This window comes from Anser anser (assembly GCF_964211835.1).
Source record: "Anser anser genome assembly, chromosome: 19".
In the NCBI taxonomy this organism is placed as follows: Eukaryota; Metazoa; Chordata; class Aves; order Anseriformes; family Anatidae; genus Anser; species Anser anser.
In genome coordinates this window covers 15,331,021-15,350,310 of record NC_139740.1, presented here as the reverse complement: position 1 = coordinate 15,350,310, position 19,290 = coordinate 15,331,021, and the positions used below count along the sequence as shown (strand labels likewise).

Sequence of the window (19,290 nt, the reverse complement as noted above, 5' to 3'; positions counted from 1 at the left end):
AGTTCTTCACCACCCTCATAGCAAAGAATTTCTTCCTAATGTCTGATCTAAACCTACCCTCTTTTAGTTTAAAGCTACTACCCCTTGTCTTGTCACTACCTGCCTGATAAAGAGCTTCTCCCCAACTTTCCTGTAGCCCCCTTTAGGTACTGGAAGGCCACTATAAGGTCTCCCTGGAGCCTTCTCTTCTCCAGGCTGAACCACCCCAGCTCTCTCAGCCTCTCGTCATAAGAGAGGTGCTCCAGCACTCTGATCATCCTTGTGGCCCTCCTCCAACAGGTCCCTGTCCTTCTTACGCTGGGGGCCCCAGAGCTTAACACAGTACTCCAGGTGGGGTCTCACGAGAGCAGAACAGAGGGAGAGAATTGCCTCCCTCGACCTGCTGGCCATGCTTCTTTTGATGCAGCCCAGCATACTCAATGGCAGTTATTCTCACAAAGCTGTATCATTGTGCTCATATATTTTGTCCATTAGAAGTTGTTAATTCCAGGCATTTAATTCCTAGTAGTAAATGTGAAATCAGATCAAAACAGAAAGCAGGAGCTCACCACTGTTTCGGGCCTCTCACAAATCAAAACACATCTAATTATAGAGACTGTGGTTGCTCTTTAAGAAGAAGGGGGAAGAAAAGGAAGAAAAAAAAGAGACAGTGTGTTAAGTGGCTTTGAGTAACTCTTTGAAACGCAGAAGGCAGAAAGAGACCTTTCTTTTAATCCTTTCCTTAGTGAAGGCCTGGCCCTCATTACCTTGAGGTTCTCAGATAACCTTACCACCACACAGGCATCACAGACATTTCATGATTAAATTTTCAAAATCCAAGTAAAACAATTATCTCATGCACAAATAGTCAACCAGTTCACACAAAAACATACGTTCTGTCACAGAAACATGGGATAGCCCTTGAACTTAAACAGTATAAAGGGCAGAGATTTCCAGCGCTGATCATTAATTCAATCATTCCATACCCGGTAACTTACCTACAACCCTCTCCCCAGATCACAGCCATCAATAGGGGCACTGTGTTACTCCGCTCAGCAAAAGAATATGAAGCAAACTCAAACACCAGCAGAAAGGGAACTTACCTCTCACTCTGCAGTTGCGCCAAACGTTTCCGTACATCATCCACTGTGACTTCAAAAAAATCATCAGGAAGGTCTTCTAGGCCAGCAGGAAGTGGTTCTAGCAGGTCTAAGTGACATACAAGTGGCTCTCGTTCCAAAAGCTACAGAATAAAAACAGGCTTAGGTTAGTCTCAAATGCACTGCTTTGCTTATTCTGAACGGTTCCTGAAAAAAGGACAGCGTTTGCAAACTGAACTACAATTACTAGCGTGGAATTCATGACCATATGAACAGAGACTGACTGTATCGAGGCTGCCATTGTTTTGACTAGTTATTTCTTATAGTTGATAGAGCCTGTGGCACAATTCCTCCCAACAAGCAGCAGAAGCCTATATTGTTGGATGGGTCACACCGTAACCACTAGCTGCTCTCCTGTCTATATAGGAAGACCAGGGTAACAACCTCAGCAGTCAGGTAATGTAAGGAGAGATGACTCCCCTCCAGGACAGGCATGAGGAATCTTTTCACTGACATGACAGCAGAATTATATTTTGATAGTTACAACCTTGTTATAAGCATTCCTATCCTCAAATCATACTTTACCTCTCTACTCCACTCTCTTACCATTCTACAGGCAGTACACAACTAATACAGGTGCTAGTCTATGTACTACTGCTTATAAACTGCCCTTTTAAGTTGTTCATCTGCCATGTATTCCTGCCTGTCATCATGCTTTATGTTCTCTTGGCTTTGCATTCTCTTGCCACAGAGCCAAGGGTACTAGGTCTCAATCCATTTCTCCTTACTCCAGAGAGCCATCCTTTGACCTCTGGAGTTCTCTGAACTGTGTCACTGCAGGTTTTCATTGTATGTTTCAGCTTTTTAACCTAGCTTCTGGCATGTATCCTGTGTCATCCAACACACAAAGCTCCCTTAGACAGCAAAACCCTTTTCAAAAAGAAATCAACCTTTGCTGCAGGCAAAGCAGACCGATGGTGGGGGAGCACTTCAGTGTATGCATTAGCTGCAATAAAGGTACTCATTACATTTATTGACAACTTTCCCCACACCACAGCTGCTGTGGATAGGCTGTTCAAACAGCACAGAGACCTCCAAGATACCCCTCTCACTTTTAAGGCACAGGCAGCCTGGCCACTCTGCTCCCCCTGCTTCCAAAGCCCATCGCTGGCAGTGGGATATCATGACAGCAAACCTCTCAGCCCGTTTGTGCCCTGTCCTATAACTGTGGCTGCAGTTTTACATATATCCGTATACATACACACACGTATATGAATACAGATACAACACAGATACACATACACAGAATCACATACACACACACTCCAAAACTATCAGACAGCGTTCACCATCTCTGAAGGGAGACTGACACTACGTATCCCTTCCATTTTAGAAGGGGTTAGATACTGGCTACTATCCCTGACATCAAAAGCAGCAGCTGTGTCAGTACGCGAATATAAACCACAACAGGAGTCAAATACACAAGAGACAGTTACACCTACTGGACCTTGAACAATTCAAACTTTTTGAATTCCAGAGATTTGTAAATGCCCAAAGCTTGAAAACAGAATATTGTGCTACAGCCTATAGGATATGCAGGGGGGAAGGAGTCCACGAATGGAGAGCCCCACCAGAACAAAAATTTTGGTAGTTGATACAGCATTTCTTTATAGTCAGCTGCCAGCCTAACACAACCTTAAGTTCTATGAACAAACACACATATATTGCCTCATATATGGCAATATTAAGAGTATATATTGCCTTATATATTCTTTCCAATCCAAATGAGTGCCTAGATGTCCTCTCCTCCTGCCATCTGTTCCATCTATTCTCCCTTCCCCCAGGCGCAGGCCCCTTGGGAAGCAAAGGAGTCTCCCTCAATTGTCAAAAGAGAGGACAAATTACAAGGCAATGTTCACTCTATTTGTGGGCACTAAAGGGTAATTTGAGAAATTAGAAGAGCGAGGTTGTATGGGTGGGACCCTTGGCTACATTTAGAAAGTTGAGCAGAGTCAGCTTTAACTAGAGGGTGAAGGACCCTGATTGCAGCTTTCCCTGCACTCAGGGGAGGAATGTCCAGGGCTGCAGAACTCCCTGAGCTGCCTGCATGAAATGATCCTGAGCATACAGAGCCACCCTCTGGGAAAGAGCCTGTGGCACAACAGTCCTAACTGCTGCGAGCCGCTGGTCCAATAAGGGCAGATCAGTGTTAGAGGAGAATTAACCAGGCCTCCCAAATAATCAGGTATACTTCAGTCTCCTCCGACAGGCTTGTGTTTCATTTCACTCAGAACACACATACTAAACATAGACTTCTCCTTCCAAAGGCAAAAAAAGAAAAGACCAACCAGACATACCCTACAGCATGTGGTGAAAGGTGTTGCTGACATACAGTGGAATTACAAAGTCTGCATTAGCAAATCCTAAACTTATCATTTAGCACCAATGATAACAGCAGCAAGATTCCAAGTGGAAAGCGTCAATCACTGCCCAAACCATGGGAGCAGCTAAAGACTGCTTCAGCCCAGACAACAGAAATGATAACGTAGCAGAAGGTGGATGTATATCCCAGCCCACGGTGTTCAGCTGTCACCCCTTCTCGCTGTGCACTCACCATCCCAGGCTGCCTTAGGACTGCCATTCACCCCTTGCTTTCCAGACACCTTTGCTGAGACAACTGGCTCTGCACTGCAGATAGCACGCTGTGCCAGCAGGAACGTCCCCCTGTACAGTCACTCAGCCCAGCAGCACTACGCACACGCTGTGACACAGAACTACTTCTTCCTAGACAGAAACGCCCTGTTCTTGCCCTCCAAATTATATTCAGCCAAGATGTGCCTGTTTAATTCTCTGCAACATACCTACAGTGGCCCGGCACAGACACAGACTTAGGAGCTGAAATGTAGCTGTGTAATTTCTTCTGTTCCCCAGCCAACGCTGAATGCTGACTATATTAGCTTCCAAACTGGCACATAACTTAGCTACCTCTTAACATGAAGGAACACACTTTCTTCTATACAGAAGAAAAAGCATATCTGTTTACATCTAACTAGACTGCAAAAACACACAACTACAGTAAGAATTTCCTAATATTAGATTTTCAGCTAACCCCTAACAACAGTGAAAATTCTGGAGAGAGCTGTAACAATTGAGTTTTTGTGGAAAACGATGGAGGTGTTCTGAGCTTGTTTTTCAATGTTTCTGCAACTCAATTTCAGAATTACATGACAAGGTCTGATCAGAGAAGAGCAGCACAAGGTGTCTACTAGGCACTACTTTGCAATGAAAAGACATAACCATAATGCCTCTGAGGATGCAAAGTCTGCCACATCATATTACTCTTCCTGCCACGTATTTCACACCCAGTGGAACCAACCATAAATCTCACCTCCTTACAGACATAAGAAACACTTCAGAGAGAAAGAGGTTGTCCCACCATTTCCTTGCCCAGAGTCCAGCAATCAGAAAAAATCCCGTTTCTTTATCCATTACCATCTACTCACTTAACTATTCCAATTCGGTCTCTCCCAATCTAAGTACTCTCACTACAGCTTTGCTTTAAAGCCTCAGCAACAACACTGAAGTACAGGCAGAATATGAAAGCTACCTTCCCATGGCTATTTACAAAAAGGACTCTACCAGGTAGACCAACTCACTTTCCAGTTCCAATCTGGTATTTTCAAGTGACAACAGGTAGCTAGCTCTCTCTTGTAATAAAAGATGGCCACTATAAGGACAGTTTCTGCCTTTCACTATGTAACTTGGAAGGAAGGAAATCTATGCATTTTGCTGTTATCTTTCTGTCAGTAATACTTTTCAGAAGTCAAAGATGCTGCATTACGGTTTGTCACCTTCCCAAAATATCAGTCCTTCGAAGTCTCTACTTCTACCAAAGCTGAGACATTACATGCTTTTCACCAGCTGCTGCAGCCATCTATTCACAACAGTGTCTACCAGGCAATTGATGTAACTGCAGTCTATGCAATACAGCTAGGTGTTAGAAAGAATGCAGTTCAGTCTAAGGTCACTATCCTGGCCCCAAGTAAGCAGGTAAGCTGAGGAAAACCCTTCTTTAATTTGAAGTATAGCGGCGGCTATTGTGCTTTCCACAGCAGTAAGCTCTCCCTGCAGACCTAACTCCTCCCCACCACCTCAGGGAGCTCTAATCTCCAGGGGAATCTGGTGTAAAGTTACCTTCTAATAATTAATGTTCTGACATCAAAGTCAGCATGCAGCTGTCTGTAAACCATCTTTATCCTAAGAAATGAAGGGACGCCAGCACAGATTTTATCCAGCCTCTCTGCAGCTCCAAAAACCACACACAGGCAAAGCATTAATGGGAAGATTCTTTTACAAAAATGGACCTTTGATGTTTAAAAATAATTTGTTTTGTTTTGTTTTTTCCTCAGGACTGAAAAGGGACAAAAAGCAGATGCCATGTGGCTAGCCCTGCTCTGCTGTTGCTGCTGAGAGCAGAGGATGGCAGGAATGGAGGAGGGAACAAAATGTAATCAATCAGCAGCAAAAGCACCAGAGATCAAAGGGCTTGAAAGCAGCAGTCAAAATCACATGCTGTTTAACACAAGGGCAGACCCCCCCCAACAGAATCTGCAGCTGCTTCCAAAACTGTTCTCAAACTGGAAGGAAGGCTGGCTCCCGAAGTGCCTCTAAGTGGTTTGAACTGGACTGCAATTCTGAGAACGATGCTGGATCACAAACAAGAGTCCCTAGGCCACCACGGTTCAGCTCTGTGACCATCAGCACAACTTCACATTAAGCTGTAGCCAATAAAATTATAAAATTAGTTCTGTCTCTCCAGTCAGCGTATGGAGAAGTGCAGACAACAAGGCTGGTGAAAAATAACACCTAACACTTGCACCATTCCTTCCTTCCTGTTCAGACACAATTGAAACTCCTCCTTTACAAATCATTCATAGGTGAGAGTGTGATTGAAGCAAGCAATGCATTACAGTGGACAAATCACCCAGCCTACTGTTCAGGACTCCACACTCAGAGTCTGTTCCAAAAGGTTAAACAACACTGATTAAATGGACCCAAACATGTTTCTAATATACTAAAACATTCACCACTGGGTTGGCAAGGCCTCTTTCTGCTACGTTTGTAACTGTTCCAGAGTCTTTCCAGGGTCTGGCTTCTCCAGCTAAACGATTCAGAAACTCATGAAGAATGGACTGCAACCACAAAGAAGTCAACCAAGGTAGAATCTCTACATCAGTGAGAGGGCATACACATAGCCTTCTTAAATTCCTCCTAGACTGAGTGCCCTTGGAACCTTATCAGGCGTCTTTTCTTCCTGCGTATGGCTTTCCTTTGTTTGATCCCTTGGCTGGATCAGAACCAAAGATAAACACCAAACTCCAACTCTAGGAGGTACTAAAAACTGGGAAATAGAAGAGATCCCTGAAGATTAAATCCAGCCCTGGTGATGTGTGCAGTAAAGGGACAAGGGATGGAGCTGGTCACAGAGAACCCGGGACATGAAACTCCCAACACACAAATTCACAACTTAACAAGGATACATTATTAACATCTCTGGTACTTTCTTCTATGCTACTTGTCAGACATATCCATCCTTGCTGAGGGCATTCAATTTCACATAGCTGACCTACAGAAAGTATATTTGACATCATTCAAAGACATCCTGTAACAACAACATAGCACTTGAGCCATCAGTTCTGGTATCTACGTATGGGTTAAAGCATTTTTAATTTTAACTGATTTATTTTTAATTTGGAGACACCAACAATGCAGATACACAATTTGTCTTTCTCGGGAAAAGGGTTAAAGAGAGGTAGACTTTATTTAAGAAGCGAGATATTTTAAAGTAAGACAGAATATACTTTTATATGCAAGCAGAAGTAGGGAAAAGGAAGGAAGGTTTCTGTATCACCTGCAATACTAAGAAAATTAAGACTCACAGAAGGAATGGCTAGACTGAAAGGAAGAGAAGATACCCAGACCTCATTTTTCGAATGGCTAAATTTTGTCAAAAGCAATGCAACTGTAGCTGAAAAATTCCTTTCCTACATCTGTGGGCCTTACAATCCACTGCGCGTCACCAACAGTTAAACGGTAAGTTGGAGTGACCACAGGCAGAAGGAACTGAGGAAGCAGATGTTAACAACCACCAGCATTGGACGCTGCCTTTACAATTGCTTTACTATGAAGTTCAGTGTTCCACGGAACATCTTAGATGAGAAATAGAGTACACCTTACAACCTAAGAGTTAGAAACTGTCTTCTCAGATCTTAGAAGTATGTGATCAAGTTGCAGCAAATCTGTTAAGACCACTTCTCCTCCTAGGACATAATCCTGCAATGAGCTAGAAAGGTTATCCCTTCCCATGTGGAAAACTCTACCAGACTTGCATCTCCCAGATCATTCAGAGGGCAAGTCAGTCACAACAATCAGCAAGCACTTTCTTAGTAATAGAAGACAGAAGTCTGGACAAACTCTGCTCACCTTTAGAAAAATTACATAGTAGATAGCAACTAAAAAAAAAAAAAAAAAGCCAAGTTACCAGGGCTCAGGTGACAAGTGGGCATTTTTTTAAAGACATTTAGCTTTTCATGAAATTTGACGCAGAAATCGAAGCTCTTCTGGGCTGTTTCTAATGCACTTGTGTTGCTTGCGTTAGAACCAATCACCAAGGATATCTCAAGGTTCAAAGCTTTGCTTGCCTCTGGACAGTGCCCAAATTCATAAATTCCTATCTTTCATATATCCTACAATAAACAGACCAAAATGCAAGTTACTGAACTTACTTGGCAGAACTATATGTCACCAAGGCATCCAATGATAAATTGTGGGGAGGAGAGGGAAGAACCACGCGACATCTCAAATATGGAAACGTCTTTCCACACTTAGGGCAAGGCATGATACAAAGCCCTCACTGCAAACAAATTTTACCTTACCTGCTCTTGCTCATTCTGCAGCTCTTGGCTGTTCTTAGATTTCTTTGGCTCAGAAGGGCCTCCAGGGCTAGAAAAAGTTGCTGGCAGCTTTGAAGATGGCTTATCTAACCCAAGAGGTGGTGTAGCCACAGAAGTGTCCCCCAGACGTTGTCCATCTCCAAAAAAAGGGACGAATGGGGTAGACTTGGGCTCTGAGGGAGGAGACAGCTCCTCCACACTGGCATTAGGTTCTCTAATCAAGCCTTGATTGTCTGTGCAACAGTTTAAAGATGAGGCCACATCCTTGTGGTCCAAGTCCTTTGGGAACGTGTGCATTTGAGGTAAGGGCACATTCTCTGCTCCTCTGATAGAGCCTGGCCTCACCACTGGCTCATTACACTGTGTCATGGCATCTGCAGCTTCCTCCCGACCAGACAAACTGCATTTCTTCATGACAACCCTTAAAGACAACACCAAAAAAAAAAAAGATTATCATAAGTACTGTCCTCCCAATTCTCAACATGACCAAGACACAAAGGAGACAGCTAGATCATAATTTAATAATCTGCTTCTTCCAGAGTTACAAAGAACAAGTTGCAGTTGCTCTGAAGTTAGGAGGAAGGAGGAAGAAAAACAGGAATTACCCCCCCCAAAAAACGGGAATTACCCCCACAGGAAGAGAAGAAAATTGCCTTCCAGGGAAAAAAAAAAAAAGTCAGCTGTAAAACACTGTTTTTAATCACTCCCACCTTCTGTATATATTATAAAAAACTGGCTAGATGATCACAGAAAACCTGTCACTGACTACTCCCCACCTCATGATCCCAATCAGCAGGAGGCACTGCAGGGACTGGGAGCTAAAAAAAACAACAAACCAAAAAAAAAAAGAAAAGAAGAAAGGGCACCCATAAAAGCCCCGCCCCCCCCCCCCCCCCCCCCCCCAAAAAAAAAAAAAAGAAAAGAAAAAGAAAAGAAGCAAACAATTCCCTTTATTCTGCACATGACTGGTCAGTGCCAGCATCTGTAGCTGTGGGAAGCACATGTGGGCAGCAGTTTCAGATAAGCAGGCAAAGACAATTACCAAGTGCAGTGATGTTTGTCTTTTTGAATTATTTTCATGCATTTTTTTGGTACTTGAAACAAAACAAATTCACCACTAGAGTGAAAATGAAAAATAAAGAGCCCAAACTTTTCTCCTCCTAACCTGATGATGGCACTGCCTCCAGTCAGACCAAGTGACTTCAGTGTTGTCTTCTCTAGTTCATCTTTTCCTGAGATCTGTAACAAAAACAGAGGAAAAATATATATTAACTGTCTATCTGAGAGCATTTAAAGACCTCTTTCTAGAGTGAAGCCTATATTAAGATAATCATCACACAGCACCAGAAACAACTCACAGCACACTCTGCAGTTGGAAATGAGACCTGAATACATCTGTATTCACCTGTTTGGCTTTCCCATATTCACTGCTTACTAAGGGATCTTCATTGAAGATGACCTATATATGCTTCTGTCCCATGTGTACATCCAAATCTGATTTAACCTCGGCAAAGCGTTATTTTTATGTCAGCAGTTATATCACAGGCAACATCTCTGAGCTAGAAGACAGCTGATTTCATTACATACACTTCCCATCTGCTTGTAATGACCCGTTCCAGAATAAAGACGATCTGTCCACAGAGGTCAGTGGGAAGTGAAGGGGACAGCTAGGGAGAATGAATTCCATAATACACACATACAAAATTTTAAACAAAACATTAACAGCAAAAGATCAAAACAGGGAGGAAAGCAAATATTTATTAAAATGAAACCACTGTTTTGACTCTTGAGCTTTAAAAGAAGTTGGAAAGAAAAACACAAACAAGTCATTGAGCTCATTTTATGGGCTCAGAAGTCTAAACGGCTCTGGGTTATGTTCCAAAAAAGCTTTTTTCCATACAGACTTGTCAGGCTTTCAAAAGACCAACATTTTTCTACTTCCCCTCTCAAGAAAGTTCAAAAGAAACACTTTCCAGGTTGGAAAGTGGAGCTAAGTTTTCCTTATATTTTAGGGACAGAAGAAGAGACGGTTAAGAAGGTTTTGATGACTTACCTCATCTCGCATGTAAATACAGACTGGACAGAATTCACCGTGTTGTTCCATAAACTCCCTGCAATAAACAGCAAAATACTGCAGCATCTGTAGAGCAGCCTATCCCTTCCAAAACCAACGTAGAGAAATAGTAAGAAGCAAAATTAGCTAGCATCACTCTCCTCCCTGTTACTCCAGCAACAGCCGTTACACACTTCACAGAATCGGTATTAGAAATTAAGTAAAGAATTTGCTCCGGTATATTCACTGTTCCTTAAACACAGCTCCTGGCAAGTTGAAAAATAAAGGAGAAATAATTCTTCAAGTAATTCTGAAATGAGCCGATTTTACAAGATAAATTCAACACCATTCTTAGTGTGCCTCAGTGCCCAATCTGTAACATGACTAGTACTTGCTCTTTTTAAGCCCTTATCTAAGTTCAATAGTTTATGACTGTATAGACTGTACTTTCTTTAGGGAAGGGTCAGTTTCTTCCCATGTATGCACAGCAGCAGAACAGAATGAAATACTGCTCTGAAGCAAATAATCTGAGAACAAAGAGGTTGCTTGTCTTAGTATCAGAAAGATTTAAAACAAACAACAACAACAACAAACAGCAGAAACTTTTAGATTTTAGAGACTAGGGACAAAACAAAGTCAAAGAAAAGGCTGCTGCTCTAGAAAAAGTGAAGATAAGCATACAGGTGAGCATTCCAGTGAGGCAATGATGCAAGTTGATGACAGGCCATCTGCAGAGGAAGATATAAGTGAAGGATTCACAGCACAGAGAAGAGGGAGAACCAGTTCAGGGCTGTGAAGAAGACAGCCCCAAAGTGCTACTCTTAAAAAGATACTACTCTTCCCATTTTCCTCAAGATAAGCAATTCTGCGGCATTCAAGGGGAAGAGAAGCTTTATTACATATTCATTTGATCAAACATGGAAAGGAAAAAGACAATCACAATCTACCACTGCAAGTCTCAGTTTTCATCCATCCAAGATCATTCATGCATTCAGCAGTGCCCACTGCGTGCAGAAACGTGCGCGTTCTTGCATCACTGAAATGTGAAGGCGTATATGGAAGATGACTCGGCTCCCTCATTAATTCAGAATCCTATCAGAGATCAGTTATTCCGGTATCAACCTGGAGTTTTGTCACAAGCCTCTCTAAATTCTAATCAGATAATTGCCACACACTCTCTGCATCTTTTCATTACTGGAGAAGCCACCACTGTAAGCATTAACAAGTCCCTGACCAGAATTTTGGACAGGCAGCTAGTAAGTGCCTTAGTACTTTACTCTGGAATTGGAACCAAGTCTGGTTCCAATAGTATCAGCATTCAATCTAAGAAAGAATCATTGCAGATGCTGACCTCTACTACAGGAGCTGATTTGGCCCCAAGCCTACAATTAGGAGGGTACAGTCTAGCCCTTTGATTTATACGGAGTGATCAGGCTCTGTAGTCCAGAATTGGTTTATGACTCCTCTCTTCCACTGTAGGTAAGAATCATCTGATGCCATTGGGAACATCATGGCAGAAGTGAACCATGTGCCCTACCTTGAGGTATCTCCCAGCTTCACTATGGAGGATTTAATTTGTGCAGAAAACAATTTAGAGAACTGAAAGAACAATTAAAGATGGAAGGATTGTGTTGCTTTTTTTTTTTCTCCCGTTATTAAACAAGAAGCTGTGAAGTAGATTTTCCACTTAATGAGTGACATAGCTTTAACCAAAAAAAAGCCTCTTCTTGTAATCTGTATTCTTTCCAAATCCAATTCTCCCCCTCAGGAACAAAAAATAACAAGCATTAATAGTGTATTATCTTGTGGGAGAAAAAAAACAGCACACCAAACATAAGTGTTGATGGTGGATTATTCTGTGGGAGGAAAACCAGCACAACAAGTAGTGATTCAGGATAGAATGCTCATCCAAATAAATATAAACAACAATTATATTCATCCATCCAAGATTAAAAAAAAAAAGAAAAAAACAATGCATAAAACTTGAACCCCTAGGATTCAACCTGCAATCAGAAAGGCAAAGCAGTGTGCCAGGGAACTGAAGAAATTAAAATTGAATGGGTTAACATAAAATAGGAAAATACTAAATGTTAAAGGTTAATCTTCTTTATCATCTGCTTCTCTAAACAGCAGACTACACTGGATGGAGACCACCAAGCTCTCTCCTATGCCTCACCCCACCAGGAAACACTCAACGCAACTCCTATGACTAACAGAATCCACCACTCTACAAATCAGCTAATGAAATCCACCTGACAGTCACATCCTTGCTCATCTCCTGAGACCTCGAACAAAAGAGGCCGAATTAGTCACTGAGTCAACTTGTCATTTTATGTGCTATTACACCTGTGTTACTACTAAATTCAAACATAACTTTGCAAATGACTTATTTAGAGCATTATGTAAATTCTCGCACTTAACTGTCTCCTCAGTTATTTGATTCTAGTGATTGCAGTACACTTCACAGAAAAAAAGCAAAATCTACAAGGCCCTGGCAGCCTGAAAGCACTCCAGTATTTCCCTCTAGAAATCAGAAGTTTTAGAAAGATCTATTTCAATCATTTCTCTGCACTGTTTGCAATTCTGCAAAAGCAGTCACAGACACACATTCTGTTAAATATGCTTATAAAACATTCATCTACTCAGACCAATTACATCTATCACATTACTCATACCTATCACCTGTACCTTCAGGGACGCAGAATCACAGAACGGTTGAGGACAAAAGAGGCTTCTGGAGGTCTTCTGGTCTAACACCCCTGCTCAAGCTGCACGGGGGCCCCAGCACATCCTGTTGTCTGGGATTGTTCCTCCCCAGGTGCAGGACTTTGCACGTTTCCTTGCTGTACTTCATGAGGTTTTTGTCAGTCCCGTTCTCCAGCCTGTCCAGGTCCTTCTGGATGGCAGCATGACTCTGGGAAATCCATCATTCTCCCCGGCTTCGTGTCATTTGCACACTTGCTTAGAGTGCACTCTACTTCATTGCCCAGATCATTAATCAAGATGTTTAACAGGACTGGACCCTCCACCGAGCCCTGCAGCATTCTACTTATTACTGGCCTCCAACTAGATTTTGTACCACTGACAACTACCTTCTGGACCTGTCTGACTCATTCTCTATCTCGTGCTTTAATTTGCGAGCATCATACCTGGGGGGTGGAACAGGGAAAGCCTGTAAGAAAAGGGAATCAGTGATCGAGCCTGGGTTCCTTCTGACTTTTCCTACAAAGGAGTTAAATGAATTGAGTTCGTTATTTAAAACATCCTGCTTTCAGCATCATGCACCCCAAAATATACATGTTTAAATTACAATATTCCCAGTCACAAAATTATCTCCCAGATTTATGAAGGAAAAGGATCACTTAAACAGTAGCCAAAATCCATTCAGTCAACCAAGTGACTCTGAAGTGTCACTTCCTGAACTGACTCTGCACATTACGGAGTATGTCTGTGCTGTGGCCACGCTGACTACTGTTGTTAGAGAACTTTCTACTTGGTAGCTGTTAAGACCACAAGTAGGCATGCAATAAACCCAACACAAAGGTGATTATTTATAACCATTATTACAGAAAGACCATCTTAAGACAGAAATAAGATTCTCTATCCAGGTAAGAAGGACGTAAAATAACCCTTAGCACACTATCAATCTGCGTGCACAGCAGAAGATGAGTCTGCGTACCCAAACACAAAATACTATTTTCAGTGCAGTGGCTCCTATAATCTTAAGTATCGTCATAATGTTCAATTGGAGTTACGTAACACCATTAGCTTTGTCAATACCTTATGCAGTCTCTCTGTTTTGTCCAAAATAGATCACAGATTAGCAGCTCAGAAGAATATATATAAAATATTATGCAAAACATCGAATGTAACATGCATCTCGTTAGCCCAGTACAAAGTGACAAGAAAAAATGATCAGGGAAGGAGCCAGTGAGACTATAGAGCAGAAAAACAAAAGGATATAGCCATTACGTTCTAGAAAAATTCATCAAGGACATTTACATTTAGACTAAAAATGCAGCTTCAATGAAATATAAGTGAAGTAGCTGGAATCAGGAGTCACTCAGAATTGAACACACCATCTGGAAAACAATACTCAATCCTTGAGTAATCCTCAAGAGCAAGAGCACATCAAAGAGTTCCAGATGGAGGATGTGGGAGAGCAAACCTGTTAAGCACAGGCCAGAATTCAGATTTCTGTTTGCTTTAATTATAACAGTCTATCTCCAGCCTTGATCTAAAGGTTAAAACTTAAGCCTTTCTAAATAAAGTATGCAACAGCATGATAATACGGGACAAGGCAAGTCACAACAAAACTGACAAGCTCCACTTGCTAGACTCAATAAATCCAAATAAAGCAACCTGTAAAACCAGTCCTGAGGGATGGGTCTCATTCAGGGAAGTGAGGGGCTGAGAACTACTATGGGACCAGCTGCAACAGATCAGAATGGTTTCAGTACTGAGGTATCTTTTTTATTTTATGTAGGGGGGGAATACACTTCTCCAAGCCAATGCATCAAATGCTACCATGCAGGAAGTGACAGACAAACCCAGAGCATCCTAGCTATTACATTCAATCTTCGGATTATGAAAAACAATTACCCTTCTAGATGAATGATCAAAAAAAAAAAAAATAGGTTGCCACCATGTGCAGTACTGCAATCAGTTATACTCTGTCAAGGATAGAAAGCCATATACAATGCTCCGTAGGAATCAATCTGTAGCAGATGAACAACTATTTGCACCAGTATGACTATTCCTATGTGACCCCTCATCTGCTGTTACTCAGACACTGGAGTAATTGAAACTACTGCCAAAGTTGGGAGGAAAGCTGCTTCCATTATTCCAGGCATCCTCCCATACAGCAGGAAGATCCTACCTGAAGCTGTGTTTATAAATCCTGCAACTGCTAGTGTATTCAAAGCAATGGCAGCAAAACATCAGCATATAGGACACATCTCAGGCTATCACAAACCTCTGAGTAACTCAACTCAAGAAGCATTTTGCAGCTGTCACTTCTGCTTCCAATCCTATTTTAAAAAAAAAAAAAAAAGACTCCAATAATGGGTGGGCTTTGCTTACACTCTGGCAAGGAAGGCAAACCTTGCCAGAGTGCTGTGCTAGATAACGCATGTCCACGCTGTGATCCTTGAGCTTTACCTTGTAACTCAAGACCCAGGCTCCTACCTCCCCTTTTGCAGCAGTAACTAAGCTCCAAAGGCTAACATTTGATGAGGAAAGAGGAAGGAGAAGAATAAACAAACAAACAAACAAACCCTTGTCCCCTAACTGGAAGTTTGGAGCAAAATAGCACCTAAGAGACTACCTTTAGCGCACCGTAACAGGCTATGTGTGCTCAGACTTTTCCAGACAACCCAGTAGGGCTAGTCATCCCTACCTTATTTTAAATGTTTTTGTTTGCAATCAGGATCACCTATATCCCTATAGAAATCCCTGAAATCCCTGACAAAAATGCACAAAAAATAAAGGACTGCTGAGACGTGGAGGAAACAGTTCAGACTCTTTATAGGTTGCAGTTTCTCCCTGAAATCACAGAAAAGGGCAGACAAAAGCAGCCCACAGTAATGAAGTTTAAACCTCAGGTTGCCTATCATTAAAGGTGGATGATCAGAATTTAGGAGGAGAAAAGCTGAGGGCACAATGGAATAAACATACATCCTTACCCAAGAGACCCATAAGAGAGCAAAACAATTTGACTTATGTAACATAGCTCCATTCACCTTCCCAAAATTTCTTTCCATGTCAATCCAAGGAACCGTTTGATTAAACAGCCTTTTGAGAATATATGACAAATATCTGAACTTAATGAATAATACCACAAAAACAGCAGAGTCATAGCCATTGTCAAAATTGTCTTCCAGGGTCCAGACTGCAATCACTTCTATGTAAAAGTCAACAAAGCTGCTGAAGCTGACACAGAAGTAAGAGTGGAAGACTGAAAAGCAACAGTTCTCCCAGGCCTCATGCTAAAATGGTCTAAAACACTTGTGCCCTCAACCAAGTCTGTGCAGAACAGACTCCAAGCAAAGATCCCTGGGAGACTTATTTTTGTATAACTCTTGGAAGCCAGCAGGCTCCTCCTCCAGCTGCTGTTAATCCATTACATTCACTCACTGAGGCAAGCACACACATCAAACACACTGTCACTTCTTTGATGTGCTGTTCTTCAGAAGGGGAACGGCAGGCAGATTAGATTCCTTCATGTAGTGATCTGACAGGGCCTGTAAACATCTTGTGCAAGGACTGCCGCACGCTGAGAGGAGGAGCAGATTTACAATAGCTTCCAGACCTTCTTCAGACCCAATTAGCCAAGATGGACGCTGGAGACCCGGGGGAAATTCCAGTGGATTTAGAATACTTCCCCTCACGCACTTACAGCAGCTGAGCATTCCAGGAAAACATCTTTGGTTGGAAATTCAAGGGAAGGATTCAGCAAAAGTCAACAACTAGTTGACTAGTCAGTCAACTGCATCCATACATACTGGAAAGCATCACAACCCCTGAAATCTATACGGATGGATACAGGTCCAGCTTGTTATGCAAGTCACACACAGCATCTTTGCTGCTTGTTGACTTTAATCAAAAGTCTACAAAGTCCATCCAAACATCTAAGCTCAGCTTCCAGAGGGCAGAAAAGAACAGCTGTGTCTTGTGAACTGAAGTTAATAACACTTAGCACAGATTGGCAGTTATAATCCTAAGAAGAGCAGTATGTATATTGACTAGTAGTGTTACAATGTCCTGTAACAAATAAAACCTCCACCAGTCTAGCACTTCCCCAACTGCAACAGGCACTTTTCTCCCAGAGGGCACGAAGTATGTAATAAGGCACAAGAAAGGCCTTAAAACACCCCAAAGATATACCCAGGTTTTGTTTCTCCATTCCCCTCTTGTCTACCTCTTTCCTACTCCAAAAAAAAAAAAAATCTGAATCTGTCTGGTATTTACATGAAGACTGTCCTTTTCAATTTAAGATTTAAATGCCACACAGCAGATCTGATGATGATACAAAATTTTGAGTAAAAAAAAAAACCAGGGAAAATATTATTTTTCAGACGAATCAGCTACGTAAGCCAATTCCCCACGAAGCTGCACAAATACTACAAGGGGAGTTAGACAGGAGCGTGGGAAGTGAGCAGTAACTGTTCAATCCACTGCTGCTACTCAGAAGATGTTTTTGACCTGCTTCTGCACCCCCACCCCCACCCCCCCCCACACACCATGATCCTAACTCCCTTCCTTGGGCCAACACCAGGCACTCTTTTGATCTTGGTACGGGCCATTCAGGGAGCTAAGCTGGCTGAAAACAAACAGCACATCCCTGGGAGGCACAACAGCTCCAGAGCAACTCAAGCTACACAACTCAACAGTGCTACCCTGACTTAATGAGGTAAGTTTGACCAATTCAAAGTCAGAACTGTGTTTCTTAGGCTATTCCAATTGCAGTACATAATAAGCAACTTTAAACTTCATTTATTAGTTTATGCTAGTACAGTAGTCCAACACTAACACATACCCATAACTGGTCAATTGCTCCAGCCCAGATTACAAATGGCAATCCATGACTTTGCATCCTCTAAGTGTACGCTGAAAGACTGAGCTTATCTGAAATGTTACTGCACTGTCACCTGTCCCTCCCCAGTGACCATTTATTTCATAGCTTTTCTAGCACCATAGCCTTGGAGACTTCAGAAGTTTTCGCACAGATCACCACTATCTCTGTAGATTGATGAGTATGTAAGTGTTCCGAGAAATTAACAAAACCAGTTCCTAGTTGCACAATACAGCATCTGTACAGAGGAGCAAGAGGATTGAGTGCAACAGAAGCAAGTTTAGTCACATTAGAAAAAGTGCAGAGCAACTGGCAGAAGGTGAGGAATGCAAGAGAAAGAGCAAGCTAGAAACACAACACCTGAAAAGACACTATCAAGAGACAGGTAAACCAACAACAATAGAAAAAAAATAAACTTGGAAATTCTGTTCAGAGTAGAATGGCTGTCACAGCTTCAAGGCTCCATCTTCCAAGCCATGAAAAAAATAAAAACTGTCTACAGAGAAAAGTTTCTTAGTTTGACATTTCAAAACAATACAGCATTTTAAAGTCAAAGCTAGAGACAAAGGAAAACAACGAACATAGACCAGACTCAAACAATAAGATTTCTAACACACATATATATTTAATAAATGTAAGACCAAATATTTTTCCATTTAAATAGGAGTTAATAAGTCTTTTGAAGATTCCACATTAGCCTGCTGAGAACTACAGATTTCCCTGAAGATCTACACAAGTCCCAAAAGCAACAGCAACTTGCTTAAGAATCCCCTCCACCACATGAAACCACAACACAAAAATATTAGTGATGAAGATAATCTAGGCTAACTTGTCAGCTCTGGCAGTAACTTGACTTCAAATAAGTTTGTATAAAAGAACGATGCAGCAATACATCCAGGTATATAGTTTCTTTCTGGCCTTTGCAGTTTGTTACCAGTTTATGCCCTGAACCAAGACTGCAAGTCCAATATTAACAAAATAGCAACAAAACAATGGATTGTCAAACATGAAACAGCAAAGAAAAGGCAAACGTCTGTGTTATAAAGGAAAAAAATGCAATGAAATGCAAATTCTACAAATCTGCATGATTTAGTTGGATCACTGTGTGGTGATGTTGGCTGGGATAGAGTTATTGTCTTCATGGTTGCTTCTATGGTGCTACATTTTGCATTTGTGATGAAGGTAGTGTTGATAACACACTGATGTTTTAGTTGTTGATGAACAGTGCTTACACAGAGTTGAAGTCTTGTCTTTTTCTCATACTGCCCTGCCAGCAAGGAGGCCAGAGGTGCACAAGAAGCTGGGAGGGGACACAATCTGCACAGCTGACTCAAACTGGCAAAAAGGATATTCCATACCATGTGGCACTGTATTCCACGAGCTGGGGGAAAGCTTACCATGGGTGCTGTTGTTTGGGGACTGGGTGGGAATCAGTCAGCTGGTGGTGAGCAATTGTGTTTTGCATCATGCTCCCTCCCCCCCTAATTTTTTTTTAAGTGATTTAAAAAAAAAAATTGAACTCTTTATCCCAACCCATGCGTTTTCTAACTTCTGGCCTTCTGATTCCCTTGCTCCATCCCACTACAGAACAAGGGGGAGAGAGCAAGATGCTGTGCAGTGCTTAGGTGCCTA

General features: G+C 41.9%; 1 protein-coding gene across 8 annotated transcripts in view; it reads right to left on the bottom strand.

Annotated features, from left to right (window-relative positions):
* ASPSCR1 (ASPSCR1 tether for SLC2A4, UBX domain containing) overlaps positions 1 to 19,290 on the bottom strand; it is a 53,765-nt gene that overhangs the window by 22,186 nt on the left and 12,289 nt on the right. For 7 of the 8 annotated variants that reach the window (XM_083804700.1, XM_083804701.1, XM_083804695.1 and 4 more), the window contains 4 exons: positions 10,086 to 10,143; positions 9,198 to 9,271; positions 8,015 to 8,453; positions 1,083 to 1,222 (listed from right to left, as the gene is read on the bottom strand). In XM_083804700.1, coding sequence (XP_083660826.1) covers positions 1,083 to 1,222; positions 8,015 to 8,453; positions 9,198 to 9,271; positions 10,086 to 10,136 — 704 coding nt within the window. In that variant the 5' untranslated portion in view covers positions 10,137 to 10,143. Of the gene's footprint in view, positions 1 to 1,082; positions 1,223 to 8,014; positions 8,454 to 9,197; positions 9,272 to 10,085; positions 10,191 to 19,290 lie in introns of all 8 variants that reach the window. The other variant, XM_083804699.1, reaches the window with a different exon arrangement.